At 58.0% G+C, this 22,211-nt stretch overlaps 4 protein-coding genes across 5 annotated transcripts; 1 reads left to right on the forward strand and 3 right to left on the reverse strand.

Annotated features, from left to right (window-relative positions):
• Positions 1-191: 191 nt before the first annotated feature.
• TAS1R3 (taste 1 receptor member 3) lies at positions 192-3,283 on the reverse strand. Its single transcript, XM_052654236.1, has 6 exons — positions 3,099-3,283; positions 2,704-3,004; positions 1,846-2,628; positions 1,502-1,705; positions 1,287-1,407; positions 192-1,156 (listed from the first exon to the last, which is right to left on the reverse strand). Exons 1-6 carry the CDS (start codon positions 3,281-3,283, stop codon positions 192-194), a joined length of 2,559 nt encoding a protein of 852 aa, XP_052510196.1.
• Positions 3,284-4,876: 1,593 nt separating this feature from the next.
• Positions 4,877-8,763, reverse strand: CPTP (ceramide-1-phosphate transfer protein). 2 transcript variants are annotated; one of them, XM_052653886.1, is made up of 3 exons: positions 8,671-8,763; positions 6,537-6,670; positions 4,877-6,395 (listed from the first exon to the last, which is right to left on the reverse strand). In XM_052653886.1, exons 2-3 carry the CDS (start codon positions 6,656-6,658, stop codon positions 5,873-5,875), a joined length of 645 nt encoding a protein of 214 aa, XP_052509846.1. In that variant the 5' UTR covers positions 6,659-6,670; positions 8,671-8,763; the 3' UTR covers positions 4,877-5,872. The 2 variants fall into 2 exon arrangements, with proteins under 2 accessions (XP_052509846.1, XP_052509848.1); XM_052653888.1 differs by having other exon boundaries at positions 8,690-8,724.
• A 90-nt stretch (positions 8,764-8,853) lies between these two features.
• On the forward strand, positions 8,854-19,196 carry INTS11 (integrator complex subunit 11). The gene is made up of 17 exons (XM_052653420.1): positions 8,854-8,982; positions 9,882-9,979; positions 10,398-10,471; positions 10,761-10,989; positions 15,516-15,614; positions 15,699-15,733; positions 15,989-16,127; positions 16,568-16,632; positions 16,799-16,988; positions 17,178-17,261; positions 17,646-17,735; positions 17,841-18,003; positions 18,096-18,203; positions 18,302-18,363; positions 18,433-18,575; positions 18,658-18,787; positions 18,877-19,196. Exons 1-17 carry the CDS (start codon positions 8,955-8,957, stop codon positions 18,937-18,939), a joined length of 1,800 nt encoding a protein of 599 aa, XP_052509380.1. The 5' UTR covers positions 8,854-8,954; the 3' UTR covers positions 18,940-19,196.
• Positions 19,109-21,982, reverse strand: PUSL1 (pseudouridine synthase like 1). Its single transcript, XM_052653421.1, is given in 8 exon segments — positions 19,109-19,443; positions 19,782-20,012; positions 20,015-20,079; positions 20,706-20,876; positions 20,959-21,108; positions 21,245-21,432; positions 21,525-21,582; positions 21,845-21,982. Coding segments are annotated over 8 exon segments (933 nt in total). The 5' UTR covers positions 21,910-21,982; the 3' UTR covers positions 19,109-19,438.
• Positions 21,983-22,211: the final 229 nt, after the last annotated feature.

Here is a 22,211-nt window from a genome sequence, read left to right on the forward strand (position 1 = left end):
CCCAGGTGATGAGATCCCATTGGGCTGAGGCCGCTTATGCACTCTGGAGGTCACTCTGGGGTCAACATGAATCTAGGGCTGTGAGTCTCAGTGGAGTCAAAGCACAATCTGCAGGTTGCTGCGTGGAGACTTGGTTTGGGAGTACCTCAACGAGGTCTGAGTTCACTGGGGTGAGGTCACTGACTCAAGGGTCACTTGTTTTTCCCCTGAGTCTCCTCCCCGTGCCCACTGCTGCCTTGCCCTCTGGCATCGCTAGGACCCCCTCCCAAGAAGAACTCTGGGGTGTTGAGGTCAGGCCGCCACAGCAGCAGGTAGCACTTAGGCAGGTGGAAGGTGGCCAGGATGCCCAGCACACAGAAGAGAATGGTGCCCATCTGCACAGGCGGGTGGGAGACCACATGTACATTGGCAAAGAGGGGGATGTAGGAGACCCAGGTGATGAAGTAGGCCAGCATGGCGAAGGTCAGGCCGCGGGCACTGTTGTAGCGGCCAGGCTGGCTCTGTACCAGGAAGGTGCCCAAGAAGCAGAGGAAGGCCAGCGTGGCGTTGGTGGCATGCACCACTCCAAACATGATCCAGGAGCTCACACGGCAGTGCACCAGTGCCTCGGTGGGCAGCGCGTGCCAATTTGTCATCACCACTGGTGGGAAGACCGCCAGGTACCAGGAGCAGAGTGCCGCCTCTGCCAGCATGGCAAGCAGCACTACCAGCCAGGCCCAGGGCCCCCGCAGGCGGCTATGGAGCCAGTCTGTCCAGCTGGGTGGCAGTTCTGAGCCCACAAAGATCTCAGCTGCCTGCAGGAATAGTGTGCTCAGGCAGCCAGTAAGCGGGAGGTGGAGCAGCAGCTGCTGGCCCATGCAGTTGGCAGTGCTGGGCCGGCCAGGGAATAGGAGGACGCTGAGGCAGACCAGGCCCAGGCAGGCCAGGCCGAAGCAGGCCCTGGGCCCCCCTGTGGCCTGAACTAGTGGGCTGTCCCGGTGCCAGGTGAAGAGTCCCAGGGCCAGCAGCACCAGACCCAGAACGATGCCCAGCAGCAGGAGCAGCCCAAGCACGGCCGGCTCCCCCCATGCCAGGAACCTGGGCGTGCGGGGGAAGCACCGGGTACTACCATCTGGGGACCACTGGTCCTGGTCACACTTGCTGCAGAGGGCATCATCTGAGGCAAGGGAGGAGAGAGGGCGTGCTGGGGGCCACTGGCTTCCCTGGCCTTGCCGCTGCCCCAGACCCGACCCTGTGGTACCTGGCCTCACTCGGGCCTCAGTGTGGGCTGGACCCCGAGGGCTCACCTGGGTGGCGCTGGTAGCTGCCTGCCTTGCAGTCCACGCAGTCGTAGCAGCAGGAATGGAAGCCCTTCACGCGGCGCACCTGGCCCTCCCTGCACTGCCGCGAGCACTGGGACACAGGCTCCTGGCGGGCGGCAGGGCTCAGGCTCTGTGTGGCTAGCCACACTGGCCCAAGCCCTGGGGGCCGCCCCTGCTCCCCGGGCAGGACTGGCACTCACTTGGTTTCCTGGGGTGTGCCAGATCATGTTGGAGAACTGGAGCTCCAGGCTGCCATTGAAGCTGCCCACAGTGCGCAGCATGGGCATCCGGTCCTGCCAGACCCACAGCTTCAGGTCATAAGCCAGGTCCACATTTCCGCTGGAGTCGAACTGCAGGGTCCGGTTGTATGCGCGGAAACTCGCATTGTACATATTCTCCAGGAGCTGGCGGTGGGGGAATTGGGATGCTGGGGCTGGGCAGGGAGTCGCAACTGGCCAGACCCCTCTCCCCACCCCCCACCTCCTCCTCAGGGGCGCCAGTGGATTGGGGAATGAGCCAAGAGGCATAGCTTCTGTGACCTCACCTGCCAGGGCCGCAGAGGCTCCTGTGCGGGGCAGCCTGAGGAGTTGCAGAGCAGTGCTTTGTGAAGTGCGTGGGCCACGCTGTACACAGCTGCGTAGGCGGCAAAGGTTTGGTGGTATAGCAGCCCATCGGTCACGTTTTCCGGGGAGGCACGGTCACACTGGGGGCAGCGTGGCCCCACCACATGCTCCTCCAGACCCAGCTGCCCTGCCTCTAACGAGGCGCAGTAGGCAGGCTCTGCGGCCCGGGCCAGGCGGGTCCGCACATAGGACCGGAACTCGGGCATCTCGGCGCCCTGATGCAGGAAGCCGAGCACCGTGCCCACCCGCTCCATGCCCGGTAGTGTCATGACCAGGCTTGAAGTGAGCCAGGTCTCGCTAGCCACCCATACCTTGGGCGAGAGCCTGTAGTGGATGCTGTAGCTGAACAGGCTGTAGGCAGCGTGGGCAGAGGAGAAGACCACCACCACCTGCACGCTGCTGTGGTTTACCTGGTGCAGCAGGCTCTGCACGGAGCCTAGCCGCGGGCCACCAGCCCGGGGCAGCGGCATCAGGCCCTCGTAAGCGATACAGATGCCCTTGGCATTGGCCAGGCTGGAGAAGAGGCCCAGGCCCTGCCGGCCATACTCGTCATCACTGCCCACAGCGGCCACCCAGTTCCAGCGCAGCCCCCGCAGCAGCTCCACCATGGCCGTCGCCTGCACACGGTCGCTAGGCACCGTGCGGAAGAAGGATGGGAACGTCTCGCGGTTGCTCAGCCGGTCGGTGGTGGCACCATAGCTGACCTGCAGGTGAAGGCAGCTCCTGACACGGGGGCTCCTGAGGTGGGTGGGAGGATGGGACGTGGGGAGGGGGCGCACCTGGGGCATGAGGAAGAAACTGAAGAACTTGCCAGTGACCAGGGCGACCTCGGATGAGTAGGGCCCAATGACGGCCAGCACACGGGGTTGGTACTGCGTGTAGTCACAGTAGGCACCGATGCTGCGGCTGCCCACCTTGGCCATGAACACCAGGCTGGGCTTCATGGCGATCACGGGTTCTGAGCATGTGTCAAAGAGGTCATAGCCCAGACGCAGCCCAGGGAGCAGGGTGGACGCGTTGTTGATCTCCTCCACGGCCATCATCACAGCTAGTGCCCAGAGCAGGCCGGGGGCTGATAACCTGCGGCCACAGGGGCTGCAGGTGGCCGACACCTCCCCCCCTGACCAACCTCCCCCAGCCCCACCTCCCCTGCCCACACTCCCGGCCTCCCTACCTGGTGCAGACGGTGGCATTGGGCTGCGTCCTGTCACCTAGCCCGGTATCATCGGCTGAGCCCAGGGGGAAAAGCCCGCCCAGAATATAGTCCCCAGGCAGGCTGAGCTGCTGGGACAGGCACAGTGGGGCCCCTGGCCTGATACCCAGTGCAGCCATGAGACCCAGGAAGGTCAGGCCCAGCATGGCAGGTGGCAGCTTCCAGCAGCAGGACAGACTGCTTGCGCTTGAACTTCCAGTAGCAAGTGGGCAAACTGACTGGGGCCCCAGATATGGCGAGTCAGGCAGGGAGGGGCACAGGATTTGTTTAGCAAAGTGCTTGCCTGCTCACCTGCCTCCTTGGGGCCCTGGAGTCGCCCCCATCTCCTGGGCCTCTCAGGTGTGCTCACGTTGGGCTTCTTATCCTGATGGCACCAACAGGCCCTCTGGGTGATGGTGACCTAGGCAGGCAGGCTCTAAGCGGCTACTGTCTGACGTTGCGACCTGTGTCCAAACCCCTGGTACCCAGCTGTTATGCAGGGGTCGCCCTGGATCTGCTTGACAGAGGGGCATGGAATCTCCAGCTGATGTGAGACAGTCATGGAGGTGACAGTGGGGCAGCACACTATCCCCCCAGCCCAGGGAGGCACTGTCTATAGTCGGTGTGGAGCAGGGTGGACTGCAGGCCCAGGGGCAGCCTGAGTTGGGGTATCGCACAGCCCGGCAACCAAAAATACAGTGGATGGCTGGTCAGCATGGCTCTCACCCATGACTGGGTGGGGAGGGTCCTGAGGTGGGGGTCATGGCCTCAGCCTGCCTGGGAACAGTGCACCTTGAGGGTCTGTGGCCTAGAAGCTTCGGGGATCCCAAGGCTTCAGAGGGCAGGTGCCTTCCTTCAGGGACACAGCTCACAGCTGGGCCTGGGTGGGGAGGCATGCAAATAAGGGAGGAAATGCTGTAACCAAATGGGCTGCAGCAGTCATGCCAGCACCAGGTGTGGCAATGGACCTGAGGCCCAGGCTGGTGGCTCCTGCTTAGCCACTGAGTGCCCAGGGACTGGTCTCCCCGAGTCTGGGTCTGGGGGCCTCACTGACACGAGGCCACAGGCACCCAAGGAAGCTGGGGGAGGCTAGAGATGCCCTGGAGGGTGCAGTGGGCCCTGGGAGATGTTCACGGAATTGGTCTAGGGACCTGGTCTTTGCCTGAACCTATGGCCTTGGGGAGGGCACACGAGGCACGGCACACACAGAATGCACACCACACACACACACACTGCCTACAACGGCACCCACGTATGCACACAGGCACATGTGCAGCCCTTACTCTCTGGCCTTTGTCAGTAACCTTCCAGGCTCTGGCCCCCATGGGTATGGCCAGAGCTGGACAGGGTGCAGCAGCAGACCAGGAGGTGGCTTGTACTAGGCACTGCTGTTCAGCTCTGGCCATCAGGCAGCGTCTGCGAGGACCCTGCCTGACATGCGTCCTCTGTCCAGGCCATGGCCCTGCACAGAGCAGCCTCTGCACTGGCTGCAGCTCGGCAGATTTTCCTCTCTACAGGGTATGTAGCTGACCTCAGATCTGCACTTGCAACTCAGCCACTCAGGTGATTCTGTGACTCAGTCTTCTCACCTGTCCAATGAAGATAATTCAGACCTTGGCAGTGGTTGAGGGACCAAGCTTGCAGAGAGATGGGAAGGACCCCAACACTGGCCAGGACATGCCTCATGCCCCTGCAGTTGACACTGCCCTGATGGCCTGGCAGCACCCTTGTCCTGGAGCACATTACTTCATTCTGTAAGTGCAATTTGTTTATTTTGGGAAAGCCATCACCTATATTACAGCGCCTATGGTCCCTGAAAGCTTACGCACATTTGCTCTTAGTGGATACTGTCCCCTTGGCACCTGACATCCTGGGCTCACAAAGAGGAAGTGGGTGGGTCCAGACCCCCAATCACTGGATGATGGCCAGGCTGGGTGTGGTCACCTGTCAGCCTGTCACCAAGGTGAAGTGGCCCAGGCTCCCTCCCATGTTGTGTCATTCTAGGTCTCCTGAGCTACATGGGGACAGAGCAGTATGGGGCCAGGAAGAGGGGACACAGCATCTGGATGTGTGGACACTGAGGAGGGATAAGTGAGCGCTGGCCCAGAGGAGTCCTGGGCTCTAGGGATTCTCATCCAGGGCTGTGCTGTGTAGACTTGAGGCTGCAGGAGGCCGCTGTGTACGTGCAGGGCAGTGGAGGCAGAGCAGGCCTTCCTTCGGGGCTTCAGGTCCTGCTGTCACAGCCAAGGACATGTGCACCTCTAGCTAAGGAGGAGGCCAGAGGCAGGGAGAAATCCCGCAGAGCTGACCCCTGCCCAGGGGTTTTCTCCCTGTCCTGGGGTCAGCTAGATGGTACAGAAGGCTCAAGGCAGCCCAGGTGGGCAAACACTACATCCCAGGCCCTGTGACAGACTTGACCCCCAAGTAGGGGCAGCTTTTCCATGAACACTGATCCTGCTTGCCCCCCAACCTCCAGCACTTCACCAACCCAGAAGAGGCCTAACTACATGGGTGTAACTTGGTAGAGGGTAAAGATGAGATGCCTGGGCAAGGGAAAGGTTGGGTACAGAGCAGATGGCCAGTGACTGCCTTCTCTGTTGAAGCCTGTCTGAGGCCCATGTGCACAATCTGAGTGGCTCCTGACAAGCTCAGCTCACAGGGGAGCCCAGAAAGTTCCATGGTAGGACTGATGGGTCCTGGCTGCCCTGCCCACCTCTGGATCAAGGGAAGCCCACCCCACCTGGGTCCACCAGCCCCTATGGCAGGTCCAGTAGGGCGTGCTCGGTGTAGAGCTTCTGGGAGATGTTGTAGACACGCTCAATAAAGGGCAGGGCCTCGTCTAGCATCTCCACAGCCTGTTTGGAAGACCCAACATTCATGGACTCCAAGAAGACCTTGCGTGTGGGCAGCGCACAGAAGGCCACAGTGACAGCCCGGCGGATGATCCAGGGGTGGTAGGCGGCCAGCGAGGCATTGTAGGAGTCAGTGCAGAGTACGGAGGTGCGTGCGTCCTCAGGGCTTGTGCGGACGCCCTCCAGGAAGAGCTGCAGCCAGCGCAGTGCGCGGTGTAGCCGGAGCACTGTCCGGCAGCCTGAGTCGGGGTGGCGTGAGCGCCGTTCCAGGTCCACCAGTTGGTTGCCCACTTCGTAGGCAACCATGGCCTGCAGGCTGCTGTAGTGCTCTTGTTGGGGGCCACTTCGCAGCTGGTCCATGATCTGCAGCTTTGTCACCACATCCTTGGAGATGAATGAGAAGATGGTGCCCAGACTATTCAGGAACCTGCAGGAAGAGAGCAGGCACTCTCAGCCTGGGTGTGGGCGAGACCACTCCCACCTCCTGGACCGCAAGTGAGGATGGCCGACCTGCACTGGGCCGACAGGATATAGGTGGGACGTGTGGCCGGGGAAGCCCCTCGCGCACCTGACCAGCCCCCTCCAGCCAGCGAGGTAGTATTCCAGCAGCACCTCCTCCTTCTCATTGAGACACTGCTTGAAACTGACCAGGACGACTTTCAGATTGAACTCTGACTCCAAGTCATCCATTTTCAACAGGAGCTGGAACACACAGGGGGTTGGGCTGTGGGTTGTCTCCTGGTGAGAAGGCTCCTCTTTGGGTCATTATTTGGGGGAGGGGGAGTGGAGGCAGTTGGGAAGAGACAGCTGGGATCCCATGGCTCCCCAGTGAAAACCCATGAGGACTCCCACCGCCAGGTCAGCCCCTCCTCCCCAGAAGCCACCTTGCTCTGCTTGGGCCACAGCAGGGCCCTTTGCTTTTAGCATGGCCCCCCGTAACTCAGCCTTGTCAAACCTGATACATCTCACTTGTGGAAAGCATCTGTGCTCAGGTTTTCTTGCTTGTTTATAGTCTGTGTCTCTCCAGGGTGTGTCTGTTCCTACTAACTGGAGAAGTATTTGCTGAGTCCCCACGCAGAGCCAGGCAGCCACCTGGGTGCACTGTGAGTGCAACCAAAGCCCAGCCCACTGGGGTGACATCCTAGTGGTGGGTGTGTGCGTGTGTGGTTTTTAACAAAGACAGGAAGTCCAACACAGCAAGTAAAAGGACGAGAACCACGGAGAGACAGACTGTGGGCGGAAGCGGGGGGGTGGGGTGCGTCATGACCTTCCATGCTTGAAGCTATATCCCAAAACCCAGAACAGAGGCTGTGGGGTCAGCGTTTGCCAGAGGACAGACACCAGATGTTCCACCCCTACAGTAACTGGAGCTTGGTGAGAATGTAGGAAGAAGGCAAGGAGATGTCATGTTCCACACAGAAGGCTGGACACAGGCCCTCTCCTGGTCCCAGGGACTCCAGAAGTGCCCCAGGCCACAGAACTGCTCTAGGTTCTGCTGGCATTCCCATAGGCATGCCACAAACACCCAAGTGCCCAAGGTTAGCAGGTGCTGCTGGACACCCCAGCCCCTGCCTCCCTGAGTGCCCAGGGCTGCACTGTGGTGTGGCTCTGATGGGCCCTGGGGACTAGGCTGTGTCTCATCTCATTGTCCAGGACAAGCTCTCACCCTTTGGGCACAGGGGTTCCTGGGCCCTCAGTGCTAGAAGGCTTGTAAGAGCCTGCATGAGAGGAGGCCATTTGAGCTGTGGTGAGAGCCCAGCCAAGAGAGCACATGTGGGTCCCTTCCATACCATGGGCAAGTCATGCACTGACCTAAGATCTTGTCCCATAGCTTTAGGGAAAATGGGCCAGCACACCCTGCCCTGCCCACCACCCAGGTTGCTGGGAGCCTCTGATGGGGCCCAGTGGGTGCTGAGGCCCTGCAGGCCCTATGCCTTTGCCACATGCCTGGCACTAGGTGGAGAGCCCGGTGGTGAACTCACTCCATCTTCAGGTGTGGGGGACAGCAGTGCCTGGCCTCAGGAAGAAGACAATGGGAGGCTTCCAGCATACTCCTCCCCTCTCTCAGGGCCTCAGCGTCCTGTCCACCAGACAGATGGCCTTTGAGGCCCTCAGGGCTACCTTCCTGGTCACCAGCCATCCTGTGGGCCTGGCCTTCCTGCCTGGAACCTGAGCCAGCAGTCAACGGGAGGTGCCAGCAGCCTTTCAGAGGTTGGAAACAACAGGAAGGGCAGTGGCGGCGCAGCAGGGTCGGGCAGGTTGCCAGCTCCGGGGAGGTGATGCAGGGAATCGCCAAGGCTCCCCCAAGGGCAGCCCATGGCCCCAAGGTCAGGGCTCATCCTGAAACTGACGGCAAGCTGAAGGTCCCTAGGAAAAGAGGGCTGCCCTCCGGCACCCCAGGCCCAGCGGGTGGGAGCGGGGAAGTCCCTGAAATCTCGCCTGAGAAGGGGGCTCCAGGTGGCGCCAGGCTGGGACCCGGGACTCGGGTAGGATGGGGCCCCTGTCCTGCGCGGGTCCTGCTCCAGCTGAGTCCCTAGGGAGGGGACAGGGGCTCGGGGTCCGGGCCAGCGCTGGAGCCGGGTCCTCGGCCGCCTCCTCCCACGCCTGGGGGCTCCCGCTCCGACCCCTCGGCAAGGCCCAGGCCCAGCTCAGTTGGGCTGGGATTCCCCGGCGCCGCCTTGAGCCCGTCGCGCCCCACTCACCTGAGCCACCGCTGCTCACCTGTGCCGCCGCAGCAGCCACGGGGCGGCCGTCGGCCACAGCCCTACCGCCCCGTCGCCCGGGACTGGCTGCTGGCCGCCCAATCAGAAAGCCCGTTGCGCCGGCCAGCGTTTCCGTCCGGCACGCCGGAAGTTGGCGCCGTTGGGAATGCGCCTGCGCCGTGCGTAGCCGCGAATCAGACGCGCGTGGCCGGGACCGGGTCGCGGGCCCCGGGGTCTCGTGGGACTGGGGTGATCCCGCCCGCTCGCTTGGCTTGCCCAGCAGGATGCCCGAGATCAGGGTCACGCCCCTGGGTGAGTGCTGGGCGGCGCAAGGAGCGCCCGAGGAAGGCTGGTGGGGGGCTCGGAGGTCCGGGGACCCCGGGACGTGTCTTCCTCGCCGCGCGGCCCCCCGCCCGGCGCCAGTGCTTAGTGCACCTTCCTCCTGCCTCTGCGTTCGCGCACTCGCTGCCTTCCACCTGTTCCATATGTCTCGAGCCCCGCTTCCTGCAGCCTCCGTTTACCCGTGGGCCGTTCACCCCACGTCAGTCAGACCTTGTTTTGCTTGATCGGCGCAGCGTTAAAAACAAAAACCAACGTCTCTCCCGCCCCCAGCTTGCCCTTTGCGGAAGATATAAGTGCATAGTTTAAAAACAGTACAGCAGTGCGAAGGAGGTACAGCATGTCACTCAGAATCGGAACAGCCGGGGTCTCTGTGCACAGGTGCCAGGGGCTTTCCGGAAACCTGCTCCCCTGCCACGGCCATATATCCGCAGCGTCTTCTAGCAGGGTTGTCCCCTGCAGCTCTACATGCTCTCTTCTATGGTGCATTCTCAGAATAGCCCACCCAGCCTCCCGCTGCAGTGGTCTGCCCCTGGCCGTCCAGGGCACAGCACGCATCCCGCCCCGCCATAGGTGTCCTCACACCTCTCCTACCTGTTGACTCCGGTTCCCCTCTGGCTGCTTCAGCTCCATGCTCTCCTCACACCTGGTTCCTCTCCAGGGGCCTCTGCAGGGTTCTCCTTCCAGCCTGTTTCCCCCTGTGGCATCTTTCTCACTACTCACTTTTGCCAGCCTTTTTCCCCTATGGCATCTTTCTAACCGCTCACCCTTGAACAGTCCTGTCTTTTTACTGCTTCTTTTACCCCAAATCCTCACTGGGCAGTGGGAAAGAGGGGGGCATGGCTGTCCCTCCGACTGGTCCTCCCATACAGGGGCTGGCCAGGATGTGGGCCGAAGCTGCATTTTGGTGTCCATTGCGGGCAAGAACGTCATGCTGGACTGCGGGATGCACATGGGCTTCAGCGACGATGTGAGTCTCAAGGGTGGGCGGCCTGGCATCCAGCCTGCACCTCGGCGTCATCACCGAGGGACCTGGGCCTCGGAGTCGCAGGCTTTGACTATGGAGGAGGAACGGGGACAAGTGGGCACTGGTAGGAGGGCAGCCCCCACCGTCACCCAACAAGTGGAGCACTTGCATGGGTCAGACTGTACTGGAGCCAGGGCACGGCTGTGGGGTCTCAGCTCTCAGGTACTGGCTCAGCAGCCTGACTTCTGCCCTACATGCTCAGGGGTTCTGAGCAGTCGGTGGCCTCAGTGGGCCTGCAGGGTGTGGGTGTCAGGCTCAACTGCACCCTGACCCAGGGGCCATCCCCACAGCCCTGGCTGCCCCACAGTCACCTGAGCCCTGGGCAGGCGGCATCCTGACACTTTTGCTTCTCCCCCCACAGAGGCGCTTCCCCGACTTTTCCTACATCACCCGCAGTGGTCGACTGACCGACTTTCTGGACTGTGTGATCATCAGGTGGGCGCCTTCCCCACCCCCAGACCCAGCCACCCACCCAAGTGGCATACTGGTTCTTGTTGCCCTGAGCCCCTTCCTGTTCCTTCCTGGAACGTGAAGCTGACCCCATAGTAACTGCCTGCTGGTGGCATCGCTAGACACTTGGGCCTGAGTCCCTTTTGCCCTCTCCCTCTCCCATGTTCAGGGCCATGTCTGACACATAGCAGGCCCTCAGTGAGCAGAGGAATGGGGGTAGGGTTGCTGGGTGGAGGGTTGGGGGGCATCCAGCTGACTGGTGCTGCGCCTGCAGCCACTTCCACCTGGACCACTGCGGGGCACTCCCCTACTTCAGTGAGATGGTGGGCTACGATGGGCCCATCTACATGACCCAGCCCACCCAGGCCATCTGCCCGATCCTGCTGGAGGACTACCGCAAGATCGCCGTGGACAAGAAGGGCGAGGCCAACTTCTTCACGTCCCAGATGATCAAGGACTGCATGAAGAAAGTGGTGGCTGTCCACCTCCACCAGACGGTGCAGGTCAGCCCCCCACCCCCGCCCCCAACTCACTCTGCTGTCATCCCAGGGACCCTTGGAGGCAGAAGGGGAGCGTGGGGCCCAGCTCAGATCCAGTACTGAGCAGGGCTCCTGCCACTCCCTGGCTCTGCCTGAGCGTGTGGAAGATGCCAAAGAGGGCCACTGTGTCATCTGAGTACACGGGAGCAGGCCGGGCAGGTCAGAGACCAGAGTGTGGGCTCATTGCAGTGGACTGACTCAGGGTGGAGGGGTAAGACTTGAGGCAGGTGAGTGACATCAAATGTAAAATTTATCACAAGGATCATGGATTTGTCTGTTTCTTCTCAAGAGTCTAGGTTTTGCTTTTTTTCATGAGTCTGACATTTGGGGTCATCTTATTTTTCAGATTGAACCCTTGTTGAGTTGAATCATTCTGTGTATCCTCAATAATGCTTTATCTTCGAGTCTGCCTTTCTGGTGAAAGTTCGCCCCTCCCACACCTTGAATCCTTGCCCTTCTTAGTACTTTTATCCTTTCTGCAGCGTGTTTTATTTTTGTTTTTTGGCTGCACTGTGTAGCATGTGGTATCTTAGTTTCTTGACCAAGGATCAAACCTGCTCCCCTTGCAGTGGAAGTGCAGAGTCTTAACCACTGGACCACTAGGGAAGTCCCTCTGCATCATATTTTAAATGTGACTCTTTTCCACGGCTTGGCTTTAATACAACCTGATGGCCTGTCCTATAGGAGAGGTGTGCACTCCACGTGTAATAATTTGGGATTTAGGTGTATCGTTTTCTGTTTACTTCCAGTTTGTCCATCTTGTTCTATTTCCTTTATTGTCTTTTTCCGGACTGAGTTTTTAAAACTCCATTTGTCTTATTTTATAAGTAATTATATGTTCTTTTGTAATTCTTTTTGTGGCAGAGATTACAAAACACATCCATGACAACTCAGCTCTAAGGTACTTGGAACTTTTGCCTCTTTCCTGGACAATGAAAGCATCTCAGAGGATCTTGAATTCACTTACCCCTCTCCTACTCACTAGCTCTTGTTTCCACATAGCAGGATTTTAATTCTGTCAGCCTATGAGGCCCCAAGGCCCTCACCATTTGCTAGGTACCATCTCCGTTACCCTAGCTGTGTCCCTGCTCCTTCCCGTGGTCTTCACTTTGTATTTGCAATGAAGAGCATCAGTATGGATCTGCTGGTGACAAATGCTCTCAACTTTATTTATCTGCAGATGGCTTTATTTCGCCTTGATCATTAAAGACTTTCTCCCTTAGGTTCAGAATTCTAGGGCAGCAGGTACTACCAGGACTCATGTCTTCCACCTGCTATTTGTAGGAGAATCCTCTTGGGCGGCTTGTGGGATTCTGTCCTTTCCTGCAGACTGGCAGGTGGCCCTGCTGGCTCCACCTGTTCCCTTCCTGCTCAGGTGTGAGGCCCTGGAGCTGCCCCCAGCTTCCTCCAGGCTGACTGGAGATCTTTCTCCTCCAGACCCTCCACTGTCCTCATGTCTGTATTTCATTCTGGATAGCCTTTTTAATTTATTTTAGTTCATTAATTCTCTTCTTCGTTGTATATAATGTGCTGTTAAATTCATCTGTTGAATTTTCTTTTTAAACCTGAAATATAATTGACTTACAATATTATATGTTGCAGGTATGCAGTATAGTGACTCACAGTTTGTAAAGGCTGTACTTCATGTATCAGTCAGTTCAGTTCAGTTGCTCAGTCGTGTCCAACTCTCTGCGACCCCATGGACTGCAGCATGCCAGGCTTCCCTGTCCATCACCAACTCCCGGAGCTTGCTCAGAGTCATGTCCATTGAGTCGGTGATGCCATCCAACCATCTCATCCTCTGTCATCCCCTTCTCCTGCTGCCTTCAATCTTTCCCAGCATCAGGGTCTTTTCTAATGAGGCAGTTCTTCCCATCAGCTGGCCAAAGTATTGGAGTTTCAGCTTCAGCATCAGTCCTTCCAGTGAATATTCAGGACTGATTTTCTTTAGGAGATCAGTAAAGGCTACACTTCATGTATAGTTATTGTAAAATATTGGCCCTCTTCTCTGTGCTGTATAGCATATCCTTGTAACTTACTTTATGCATAAGAGCCTGTACCTCTTAATCCCCCATGCTTCTCACCTTTTTTCTCTTCCCTCTCCCTACTAGTAGTTTGTTCTCTATGTCTGTGAGTCTTGTTTTTGTTACATTCACTAGTTGTTATCACATATTAAGTGATCTAATACAGTATTTGTCTTTCCATCTGACTTATCTCACTTAGCATAACGCCTTTCAAGTCCATCCATGTTGCTATAAATGGCAAAGTTTCATTTTTAAAATGAGTAGTAGTCCTGTGTGTCTGTGTATACCACATCTTTATCCATTCATCTGTCGAGGGGCATTTAGGTTGATTCCATATCCTGGCTATTGTAAATAGTAAACAGTAAACATTTGGGTGCATGTTATCTTTTCGAATTATTGTTTTCTTTGGATGTATGTCCAGGAGTAGGATTGCTGGATCATATGGAAACTCTAATTCTGGCTTTTGGAAGAACCTCCATACCATTCTCCATAGTGGCTGCGCCAGTTTACATTCCCACCAACAGTATAGGAGGGTTCTGTTTTCTCCACACCCTCTGTAGCATTTATTATTTGTAGACTTTTTTGTAAAGTGGTACCGTATTGTAGTCTTGATTTGCAATTCTATACTAATTAGCAGTGATAAGTATCTTTTCACGAGCATGTTGGCCAGCTGTATGTCTTTGGAGAAATGTCTGTTTAGATCTGCCCATTTTGGGGTTTTGGAGGTTTTTTTTTTTAATTTTAAAAATAATTTTTGTTTTTGGCTGCACTGGTCTCTGTTGCTGTGCGTAGCCTTTTCACTAGTTGTGGTGAGCAGGGACTACTCTCTAGTTGCGGTGTGTTGGTTTCTTACTGCAGTGGCTTCTCTTGTTGCGAAGCACAGGCTCTAGGGCACAGGAGCTTCAGTAGTTGTGGCACATGGGCTCAGGAGTTGTAGTGTACGGGCTTAGTTGCCCTGCAGCGTGTGGAATCTTCTTGGACCAGGGATTAAACTCACGTCCCCTGCAATAGCAGGCAGATTCTTAACCACTGGATAACCAGAGAAGTCCCGAGTTGTTTTTCTGATAATTGAGCTGTATGAGCTGTTTGTGTATTTTTGAGATTAATACCTTGTCAGTTGCATCATAAGCAAATATTTTGTCCCATTCTGTAGGTTGTCTTTTTGTTTTGTTTATGGTTTCCTTTGCTATGCGAAAGCTCCTAAGTTTAATTTAGGTCCCATTTGTTTACTTTTGTTATTTCCATTACTCTAGGAGATGGATCCAAAAAGATACTGCTGCTATTTACGTTGGAGAGTATCCTGTCTGTGTTTTCTTCTAAGGGTTTTATGGTGTCTACTCTTTAACATTTAGGCCTTTAATCTGTTTTGAGTTTATTTTTGTGTGTGGTGTTAATGTTTTAGTTTCATTCTTTTACATGTATCTGTCCAGTGTTTACAGCACCGTTTATTAAAGAGACTCTCCATTGTATGGTCTTGCCTCCTTTGTTGTAGATTAATTGACCATTAGTGTGTGGGTTTATTTCTAGACTTTCTGTCCTGCTCCATTGATCTATATTTCTGTTTTTGTGCCAGTATCAGATTGCTTTGATTACTGTAGCTTTGTAGTAGTCTGAAGTCAGGGAGCCTGGTAACTCCAGTTCTGTTTTTCTCCATTTTTCTCTCCAGTTAGCATGTAGTTTTGATGACTGTAGTTTTTCAGTGTAGTCTAAAACTGGGGAGCGTGATTCCTTCAGCTACGTTCTCTGTCAAGATTCTTTTGGCTTTTTGGGGTCTTTTGTGTTTCCACACAAATTTTAAAATCATTTGTTCTTGCTCTGTGAGAAACGGTTACGCTGATGTGCTGTGTGCTCAGCCGCTCAGCCATATCTGGCTCTGTGTGATCCTGTGGGCGGCAGCCCACCAGGCTCCTGTGTCCGTGTGATTCTCCAGGCAAGAATACTGGAGTGAGTTGCCATTTCCTCCTCCCAGGGATCTTCCCAACCCAGGGGTCAAACCTGCATCTCTTGCATTGGCAGGCAGATTTTTTACCACTGAGCCACCTGGAAAGCCCCAGTATTTTGATAGGGATTGCATTGACTATGTAGATTGCCTTGGGTAGTATGGCTCTACTGAAATCTTAGTTTGAATTATAGTTTCTCATTTTAAGATTTACACTGTATTTAATAGTTTCTAGTTTTTTGCTAATATTTTTCATTCTTTCTTTCTCTGAATGTGTTAAAAACAATCCTTTTAAAGCCTGTGCTTGAAAACCCCAGGTGCCCTGAGTCTGCTTCTATAGACTGTTGTTTCTCCTATTTCCTTCCCTATTGTCCCATTTCCTGTGTCCAGTTGCTTCTGACCAGAACTGGATGTTGCATATGGAAAAAACCAGCATAGTGAAAGGCTTGAATGATGTCCCAGACTCCACCTCCCTGCCCTCTGACCGGTGCAGCCCATAGACCTAAAGTCAGCCTTTTTCTCTGCAGGTGGATGATGAGCTGGAAATCAAGGCTTACTATGCGGGCCATGTGCTGGGGGCAGCCATGTTCCAGATTAAAGTGGGCTCAGAGTCTGTGGTGTACACGGTCAGTGGAAACTTGGGGCACAGGAAGGGCTGCCTGGTTGAGGAGAGGGAGGAGGCTCCTCCTCATCACCACATTCTTTGCCAGGGGGACTACAACATGACCCCAGACCGGCATTTGGGGTAAGTAGGCCTGTGCATTTGTTTCATTCATGGAGGTCCCTGCAAGGGTATAGTGACCCTCGGGGGTGTGTCGGGTACCTGAGTGGTCTGTATCACTGTCCCCTGGGTGTCCTCCTATCTCCCTTCAAGTGTTGCGGCCTGGGCCTGTGCAGAGAAGGCAGGCTGCCCACCAGAGGGTATAGGAGGGCCGTGGCCGTGTGCAGCCTGACTACCGTGTGGACTGTCTCCCCCTGGCCACACCCACCTGTGTTCTAGAGCTGCCTGGATTGATAAGTGCCGCCCCAACCTACTCATCACAGAGTCCACCTATGCCACCACCATCCGTGACTCCAAGCGCTGCCGGGAGCGAGACTTCCTGAAGAAGGTCCATGAGACTGTGGAGCGTGGTGGGAAGGTAGCTGGCAAGAGCGCAGGGCCCCCAGGTGGGACTTGCCACATGTTCCCCAGCCATGCTGCACAGGTTTTTTGGCTTTCCAGCATGTGGTCAGGGCAGGGATGTTGTGTGTTCTGGGCACAGAGGGAGGAAGGTTTGCTCAGCTCTGGGAAGACCCTTCAGCCAGGGCTTATTCACCCCTCATACCTCAGACCCCAATGAAGGGCTGGCCAGAGTGTCTGCTGACCATTGGTCAGTTTTGCTGGGACAGAACAGGAGCTACACACAATTGTCACAGGGCCTCCAGCCCCCAGAGCTGCCAGCAGGGCTGATCTTCTGAGAAGGTGGCCACAGGGAGTAACTGCCTGCCCCTGTGTGGATGTTTGGGCTTGACACAGTTGGAGGGGGACAGCATGGCCAGGGGTTCCTGCCCAAGCTGGCCTCACAGCCCCACCCCACAGGTGCTGATCCCTGTGTTTGCGCTGGGCCGTGCTCAGGAGCTCTGCATCCTGCTGGAGACCTTCTGGTAGGTGCAGCCCAGAATGGTTGCTTTAAGCCCTGTGCTGCTAGCTGTGGGTGGGGGAACGCCCTTCCTGGCACTGGACTTGACCCAGGCTGAGGGCACATGGGGGCCACTGGCTGGCCCTGCCCCACAGTCTCCCCACCATGCCCTTGCCCTGTCCTGGCTGCAGGGAGCGCATGGACCTGAAAGCCCCCATCTACTTCTCCACGGGCCTGACAGAGAAGGCCAATCACTACTACAAACTCTTCATCCCCTGGACCAACCAGAAGATACGGAAGACCTTCGTGCAGAGGAACATGTTTGAGTTCAAGCACATCAAGGCCTTTGACCGGGCATTTGCCGACAGCCCAGGACCCATGGTGTGCCCTGGTGCAGCTGGGGGGCGGGGGGTGGGGGGCGGGGGGTGGGGGGCGGGCAGGGAATTCCACCAGGCTCAGGCTCGCTTGCAGGGTATGGCGTGCCTCTGTTCTGGGAAGATGGGAGGGCAGAAGGCTCTGAGGGCAGAGGGAGCATCTTCTGCCCTGACTGTCCCCACACTTGCCCCGAAGGTCGTGTTTGCTACCCCGGGGATGCTGCATGCTGGCCAGTCACTACAGATCTTCCGAAAGTGGGCAGGGAACGAGAAGAACATGGTGAGGGGTCTGGGCCCCAGGGCTGGCTCCTTGGGGGCAGGGGCTGCCCTGGCTGGGGGCTTGCTGCCATTAGGAGGAGCAGGCTGGGCATGCTGGTGCCTGAGGTCTGACCCAGGCTGACTCTCACTGTGTCTTGGACCATCTGCACCAGGCAGGAAAGCCCCTGGCTTCCTGAGCGCCGTCATGGGGGTCAGGCCTGAGTGGGCTTGTGCTGAGACCACTGAGCCTGCTTTTCCAGGGTCTGCAGTGGGCCTTGAAGGGAAGGGCCCTCCATCAAAGGTTCAGGTTCAGGTGGGCAGAAGGGTGGGTGAGGGGAATGTCCCAGGAGGAAGCCCCGAGGCAGGAGGTGCAGGGGAGCCACTCATCCATCCCTCCCTCCCACAGGTCATCATGCCTGGCTACTGTGTGCAGGGCACCGTGGGTCACAAGATCCTTAGTGGGCAGCGCAAGCTGGAGATGGAGGGGCGGCAGGTGGTGAGTCCTCACCTCTCTCTACCAGCCCTGTGGATCCCACTTGGGTGGGTGGAGGCCCTCGGAACCACCACCTGTGCTGATGGCCCACATACTGCGATGTTACAGCTGGAGGTCAAGATGCAGGTGGAGTACATGTCCTTCAGTGCCCACGCGGATGCCAAGGGCATCATGCAGCTGGTGGGCCAGGCGGAGCCAGAGAATGTGCTGCTGGTGCACGGCGAGGCCAAGAAGATGGAGTTTCTGAAGCAGAAGATTGAGCAGGAATTCCGTAGGCAGTCCAGGCAAGGGTAGGGGAGTGGGGGGTCTGGTGCAGGCGAGGCCCTCCAGCCTGGACTGAGGCTCTCTCCATCTCCTGGCCAGGAGTCAACTGCTACATGCCGGCCAATGGCGAGACGGTGACGCTGCCCACGAGCCCCAGCATCCCTGTGGGCATCTCACTGGGGCTGCTGAAGCGGGAGATGGCACAGGGTGAGCGGCAAGGCCAGCTGCGGTGGGGTTTGGGGGGCAGGGTGGCTGCTGGGCAGGTGACCCCAATTACTGTGCTGACCAGTGCCCCATCCCCACAGGGCTGCTCCCTGACGCCAAGAAGCCTCGGCTCTTGCACGGCACCCTGATCATGAAGGATAGTGTGAGTGCTGCAATCACCATGGGGCTGGGGGGCTGTCTCTGCCAGCTCTGACCCACTCTTGCCCCACAGAACTTCCGGCTCGTGTCCTCAGAGCAGGCCCTCAAGGAGTTGGGCCTCGCTGAGCACCAGCTGCGCTTCACCTGCCGTGTACACCTGCACGACACGCGCAAGGAGCAGGAGATGGCCATGCGTGTGTACAGCCACCTGAAGAGGTAGGCGCCCTGGCTGCCCTTCCCCATGGGTGCAGGGGGCACGTAGGGGCACCAGGCTGGGCCTCACTGGGACTCCCTGCAGTGTCCTCAAGGACCACTGCGTGCAGCATCTTCCTGACGGCTCTGTGACCGTGGAGTCCATCTTAGTCCAGGCCGCTGCCCACTCCGAGGACCCAGGCACCAAGGTGCTACTGGTCTCCTGGACCTACCAGGTGAGGGCAGGACTGGTTGGGTCTCCCTATCACCCGGGGCAGGTGGGTCAGGGGGACAGAAAAACAGCCCTTCTTGCCTGTGGCTGCAGGACGAGGAGCTAGGAAGCTACCTTACATCTCTGCTCAAGAAGGGCCTGCCCCAGGCCAGCTGAAGCCCCGTGGACAGTAGAGGGACCTGGCTTTTGCTCCAGGACCGTCTATGCCCCCGTCTTCCCCGTGTCCTTGGGTGTAGATCCCACCGCTCATCTGTGTAGAGAACACAGGGCCACGTACCTGCTCAGGTGGCTGCTTTTGGCCAAAGAAACAGATCTGGGAGGCTTTTCACCTTTTATTTCTACTCCTGGCCTCCCAGGAGATGGGTTGGGGTTCTTGGGGTGTTGATCTCCAATAAAAACCACCACAGGCTGTCTGGGCGTCTCCCTTTCTGATGCTTCCGCCTGTCTCCTGCACCACTCCTCTGTGGCAGCCCACCTGGGCAAGCGCCCAGTGAGGTGGGGACTTGAGGCAGGTACAGGGTTGCTGTGGTCGTTGCACGGTGTAGGGCAGGGTCAAGCAGCGGAGCAGCAGAGGGTTACCTATGACTTCTATACTGGGTCTCTGAGGGCATGCGAGGAGGCTGCATGGAGGTAGGACCTATGGACAGACCCCAGGTCATCCTGGGGGCAAGAAGGTTTCTGCAGGGGCCAGGCGAGAGCCTTCCATGGAACTGCAGAGCCCCTGCCTTTGCCCCAGAGTTCAAGTCCCTCCACCCAGTGCTGCCGTCTGGATCCTCTCAGCTTCCCCGCCCCCTGCCCCAACCCAGGGCCAGGTCAGGATGGGGCTTGACTGAGGGGCTGTGGCACCCACTCCAGGCTGCCTGCCTTTGGACTTTCCTGGGGTATGGCACTGCCACTAAGCACCCTTCTCCTGGTGAAGGCTCAGCCTTGGGCAGGGTCAGCCGGGCAGGGTCAGCCAGTCAGGGTAGCAGGGACCTCCTCAGGTCACTTTCTCTTACCAAGGCCTTCGTAGAGCACTGACTTCAGGAACAAGCCATGGGCAGGGGCCACACGGCTCTGGTGTTTCCCCAGGGGGTCCTGGCTCTCCAGAATGGCTTTCACCTGAGCAGGCATCAAAGCCCCCAGCCCCACAGCTACAAGTACAGCAGTCATTCTCCGTACCTGTGACCCAAAGCAAACACTGCTGCAGCTGCTCAAGCCCCAGGCCCCACCCCCAGGGAAGACCCCCGGACGGAGCCCACCTGTTTGTACAGGAAGGACTGGCTCTCAAACTCCAGGCTCCAGAACTGCAACCGCCTGGGAACATGGATGCCTCACAGTGTGACCTATGGCTTCCCACCCTGGGGTCCAAACGCCGTCCCCCCCACGCCCCCTTTACTATAATTGAGCCCAGTGAAAGGGAGACTAAAGCCAGATGACTAGTGCTTGTGAGGTGACTGCAGAGCTGTTGGGGCTGAGGTCCTGATGTGAGTTCAGAGGCAACTGGAAGGCAGCCCTGGGCTCTTCAGCAGGAGCTGGAGGCTGGGCCTAACTGGGAAGGCTCTGGAATCCAGTAGCTGCTGGATGGTTGGAGGCCCTAGGACAGTGGGGATGGGGTGAGGTGGGGGGCAGTAGAAACAACCCTTGTCAGCCTAGACCAGAACCACTGGCCTGGTGTTTCTCCGAAAGGAGAACCTTGTCCTTGACCACCAGGATTCGTCCACGAGTTGGTGAGCTCTGGGCAGGGCAGGCAGTGTGCTCTGCCTTCTGGACCAAGGCTCATGGGTCCAGAAGGCCCACACCATGGCTGACAGGCACCCTCTTCTCCCCAGAAGCTGGATGGGTGGTTACCCAGGGAGCCCCAAGTGCAGCACTAGGGAAGGTGCTGAAGCTAAATCTAGCCTTTGCAGCCTCCAGACCAGAGTGCGGGCTACTCTTCTCACCTGCTTTCCTCGGGGAGGACAAAGGGGCTGGCGGGGTCGGGGGACACAGAGGCCCGGCGCAAAGTGCGCACCGGGCTGGAGGCTGGGCTGCCAGCTGACTGGAAGGCACTGAAGTCATGTGTCCCCAGGAGGTGCTGGGCGGCTTCCTGCATGGCAGCCACATCCAAGCAGCTGCAGGGAGCCAAATGAGTGGTCAGGAGTGAATGGCTGGCCAGGCAGGCCTGGCAAGCCCCTGCTCACTCAAACCACTCACTCTGCCTGAAGCGCCCAGCACCGGTTTCGTTCAAATACAGGCAGCCTGTCAGGCCTAGGGCAGCCGGTAGCTAGGCGGTACAGGTAGGTCCTGGATATGGCTGCATGGCGGGCATGGAAGTGGCTGGGTACACGGAAGGCCTGTAGCACCCTGTGGGAGCAAGACCAGGAATGACCCCCTGCCGCAGCGGTGTGACACCTTGGCATCTCCCCCATCACCCCCAAGGAGTTCTGTCCTCACCTCCCGCCTCTGCCATAGTGTAAGATCCCAGGAGAGCAGTGTTCACCTGATCGCAGGGTGCTTCAGGTGGGTGTTGAGGGCTTCCGTCAGGACCTCAGGGGAGAAGGGTGGCAGATCTGAGCGGCGCTGGATGTCCAGGTGCGCCGCGTTACTTAGGGCGTGGACCCCAGCATCCGTGCGGCTGGAAATGGTGAACTTTACCGGCACCACCGAGTTCAGCCGCTCTGCGGCCTCCTAGGGGTGTGTAAGATACAGATGGGCCAGGCTCCCATCTGCCTCTCCCCGGGGTCGCCCTCCTCCCTTCCGGGCACGGGCCTGGATCTCACCTCCAGGTAGTTCTGGACTCCGACGGCGCGCTGGACGCCTCGGACGGCCGCGACCCCGCTGCGGGCAGGGAAGGTGGAAGTTAGAGCGCGGAGGCTGCTTCGCCCGGGGCCCCGCCCGCTCCACCCACTGCGATCAAAAGCGGCCGTTCCAGCCCTAGCGGCCGGGGCCCGAGGCCGGAGGTGAGGACCCTAAACTCAGCCTCCGCCATCCCCTCGGGCGCCTGTCCTCGGCTGCTTTCCAGTTCGAGCTTGGGTGCTCCCCGCGGGGCCGGGCTCCACGAGGGGGTCGCAGACACGGGTAGGAGGCTCAGAGGACGTACTTAAAGTCCGTTCCCAAATACTGGAAGTACACGAGGTAGCGCGCCCGCACCGAGCCCGCGCCCATAGCCAGACTGGACGAGGTGGAGCCGCAGGAGCTGAGCTGGACAGGCGAAGAGCCAGGTAGATTGGGACCGCACGTGGGGCTACGCGCGCGCGCACCCAGTCTGTCTACGCCCCCTGGCCGCTCTGGCGCTTGCGCCTGAGCTCTCGCCCCGCCCTGGGCAGCCTAGCAAGGCTGCCCAGGGCGGGGGAGCAGAGGCGGAACTAGACTTAGGGAGCGGATGCAAAGTGCCCACCCAGGGGAAACGCCGCCGCAGCTTCACGCAGACCCGCGAGCTCCCGCGCCCACCCCGCAAGCACCCGCCC

Source organism: Budorcas taxicolor, chromosome 16 (genome assembly GCF_023091745.1).
Source record: "Budorcas taxicolor isolate Tak-1 chromosome 16, Takin1.1, whole genome shotgun sequence".
Lineage (NCBI taxonomy): Eukaryota > Metazoa > Chordata > Mammalia > Artiodactyla > Bovidae > Budorcas > Budorcas taxicolor.

Coding starts and splice junctions, on each gene's coding strand:
- INTS11 (XM_052653420.1), top strand. CDS start 8,955: ATGCCCGAGATCAGGGTCACGCCCCTGG. Junction 9,980..10,397: donor ACATGGGCTTCAGCGACGAT/GTGAGTCTCAAG, acceptor CTCCCCCCACAG/AGGCGCTTCCCCGACTTTTC. Junction 16,989..17,177: donor CCGACAGCCCAGGACCCATG/GTGTGCCCTGGT, acceptor CTTGCCCCGAAG/GTCGTGTTTGCTACCCCGGG.
- TAS1R3 (XM_052654236.1), bottom strand. CDS start 3,283: ATGCTGGGCCTGACCTTCCTGGGTCTCATGGCTGCACTGGGTATCAGG. Junction 3,005..3,098: donor AATGCCACCGTCTGCACCAG/GTAGGGAGGCCG, acceptor CTGTGGCCGCAG/GTTATCAGCCCCCGGCCTGC. Junction 2,629..2,703: donor GTTTCTTCCTCATGCCCCAG/GTGCGCCCCCTC, acceptor CTTCACCTGCAG/GTCAGCTATGGTGCCACCAC.
- CPTP (XM_052653886.1), bottom strand. CDS start 6,658: ATGGATGACTTGGAGTCAGAGTTCAATCTGAAAGTCGTCCTGGTCAGT. Junction 6,396..6,536: donor GGCTGGAGGGGGCTGGTCAG/GTGCGCGAGGGG, acceptor CTCTTCCTGCAG/GTTCCTGAATAGTCTGGGCA.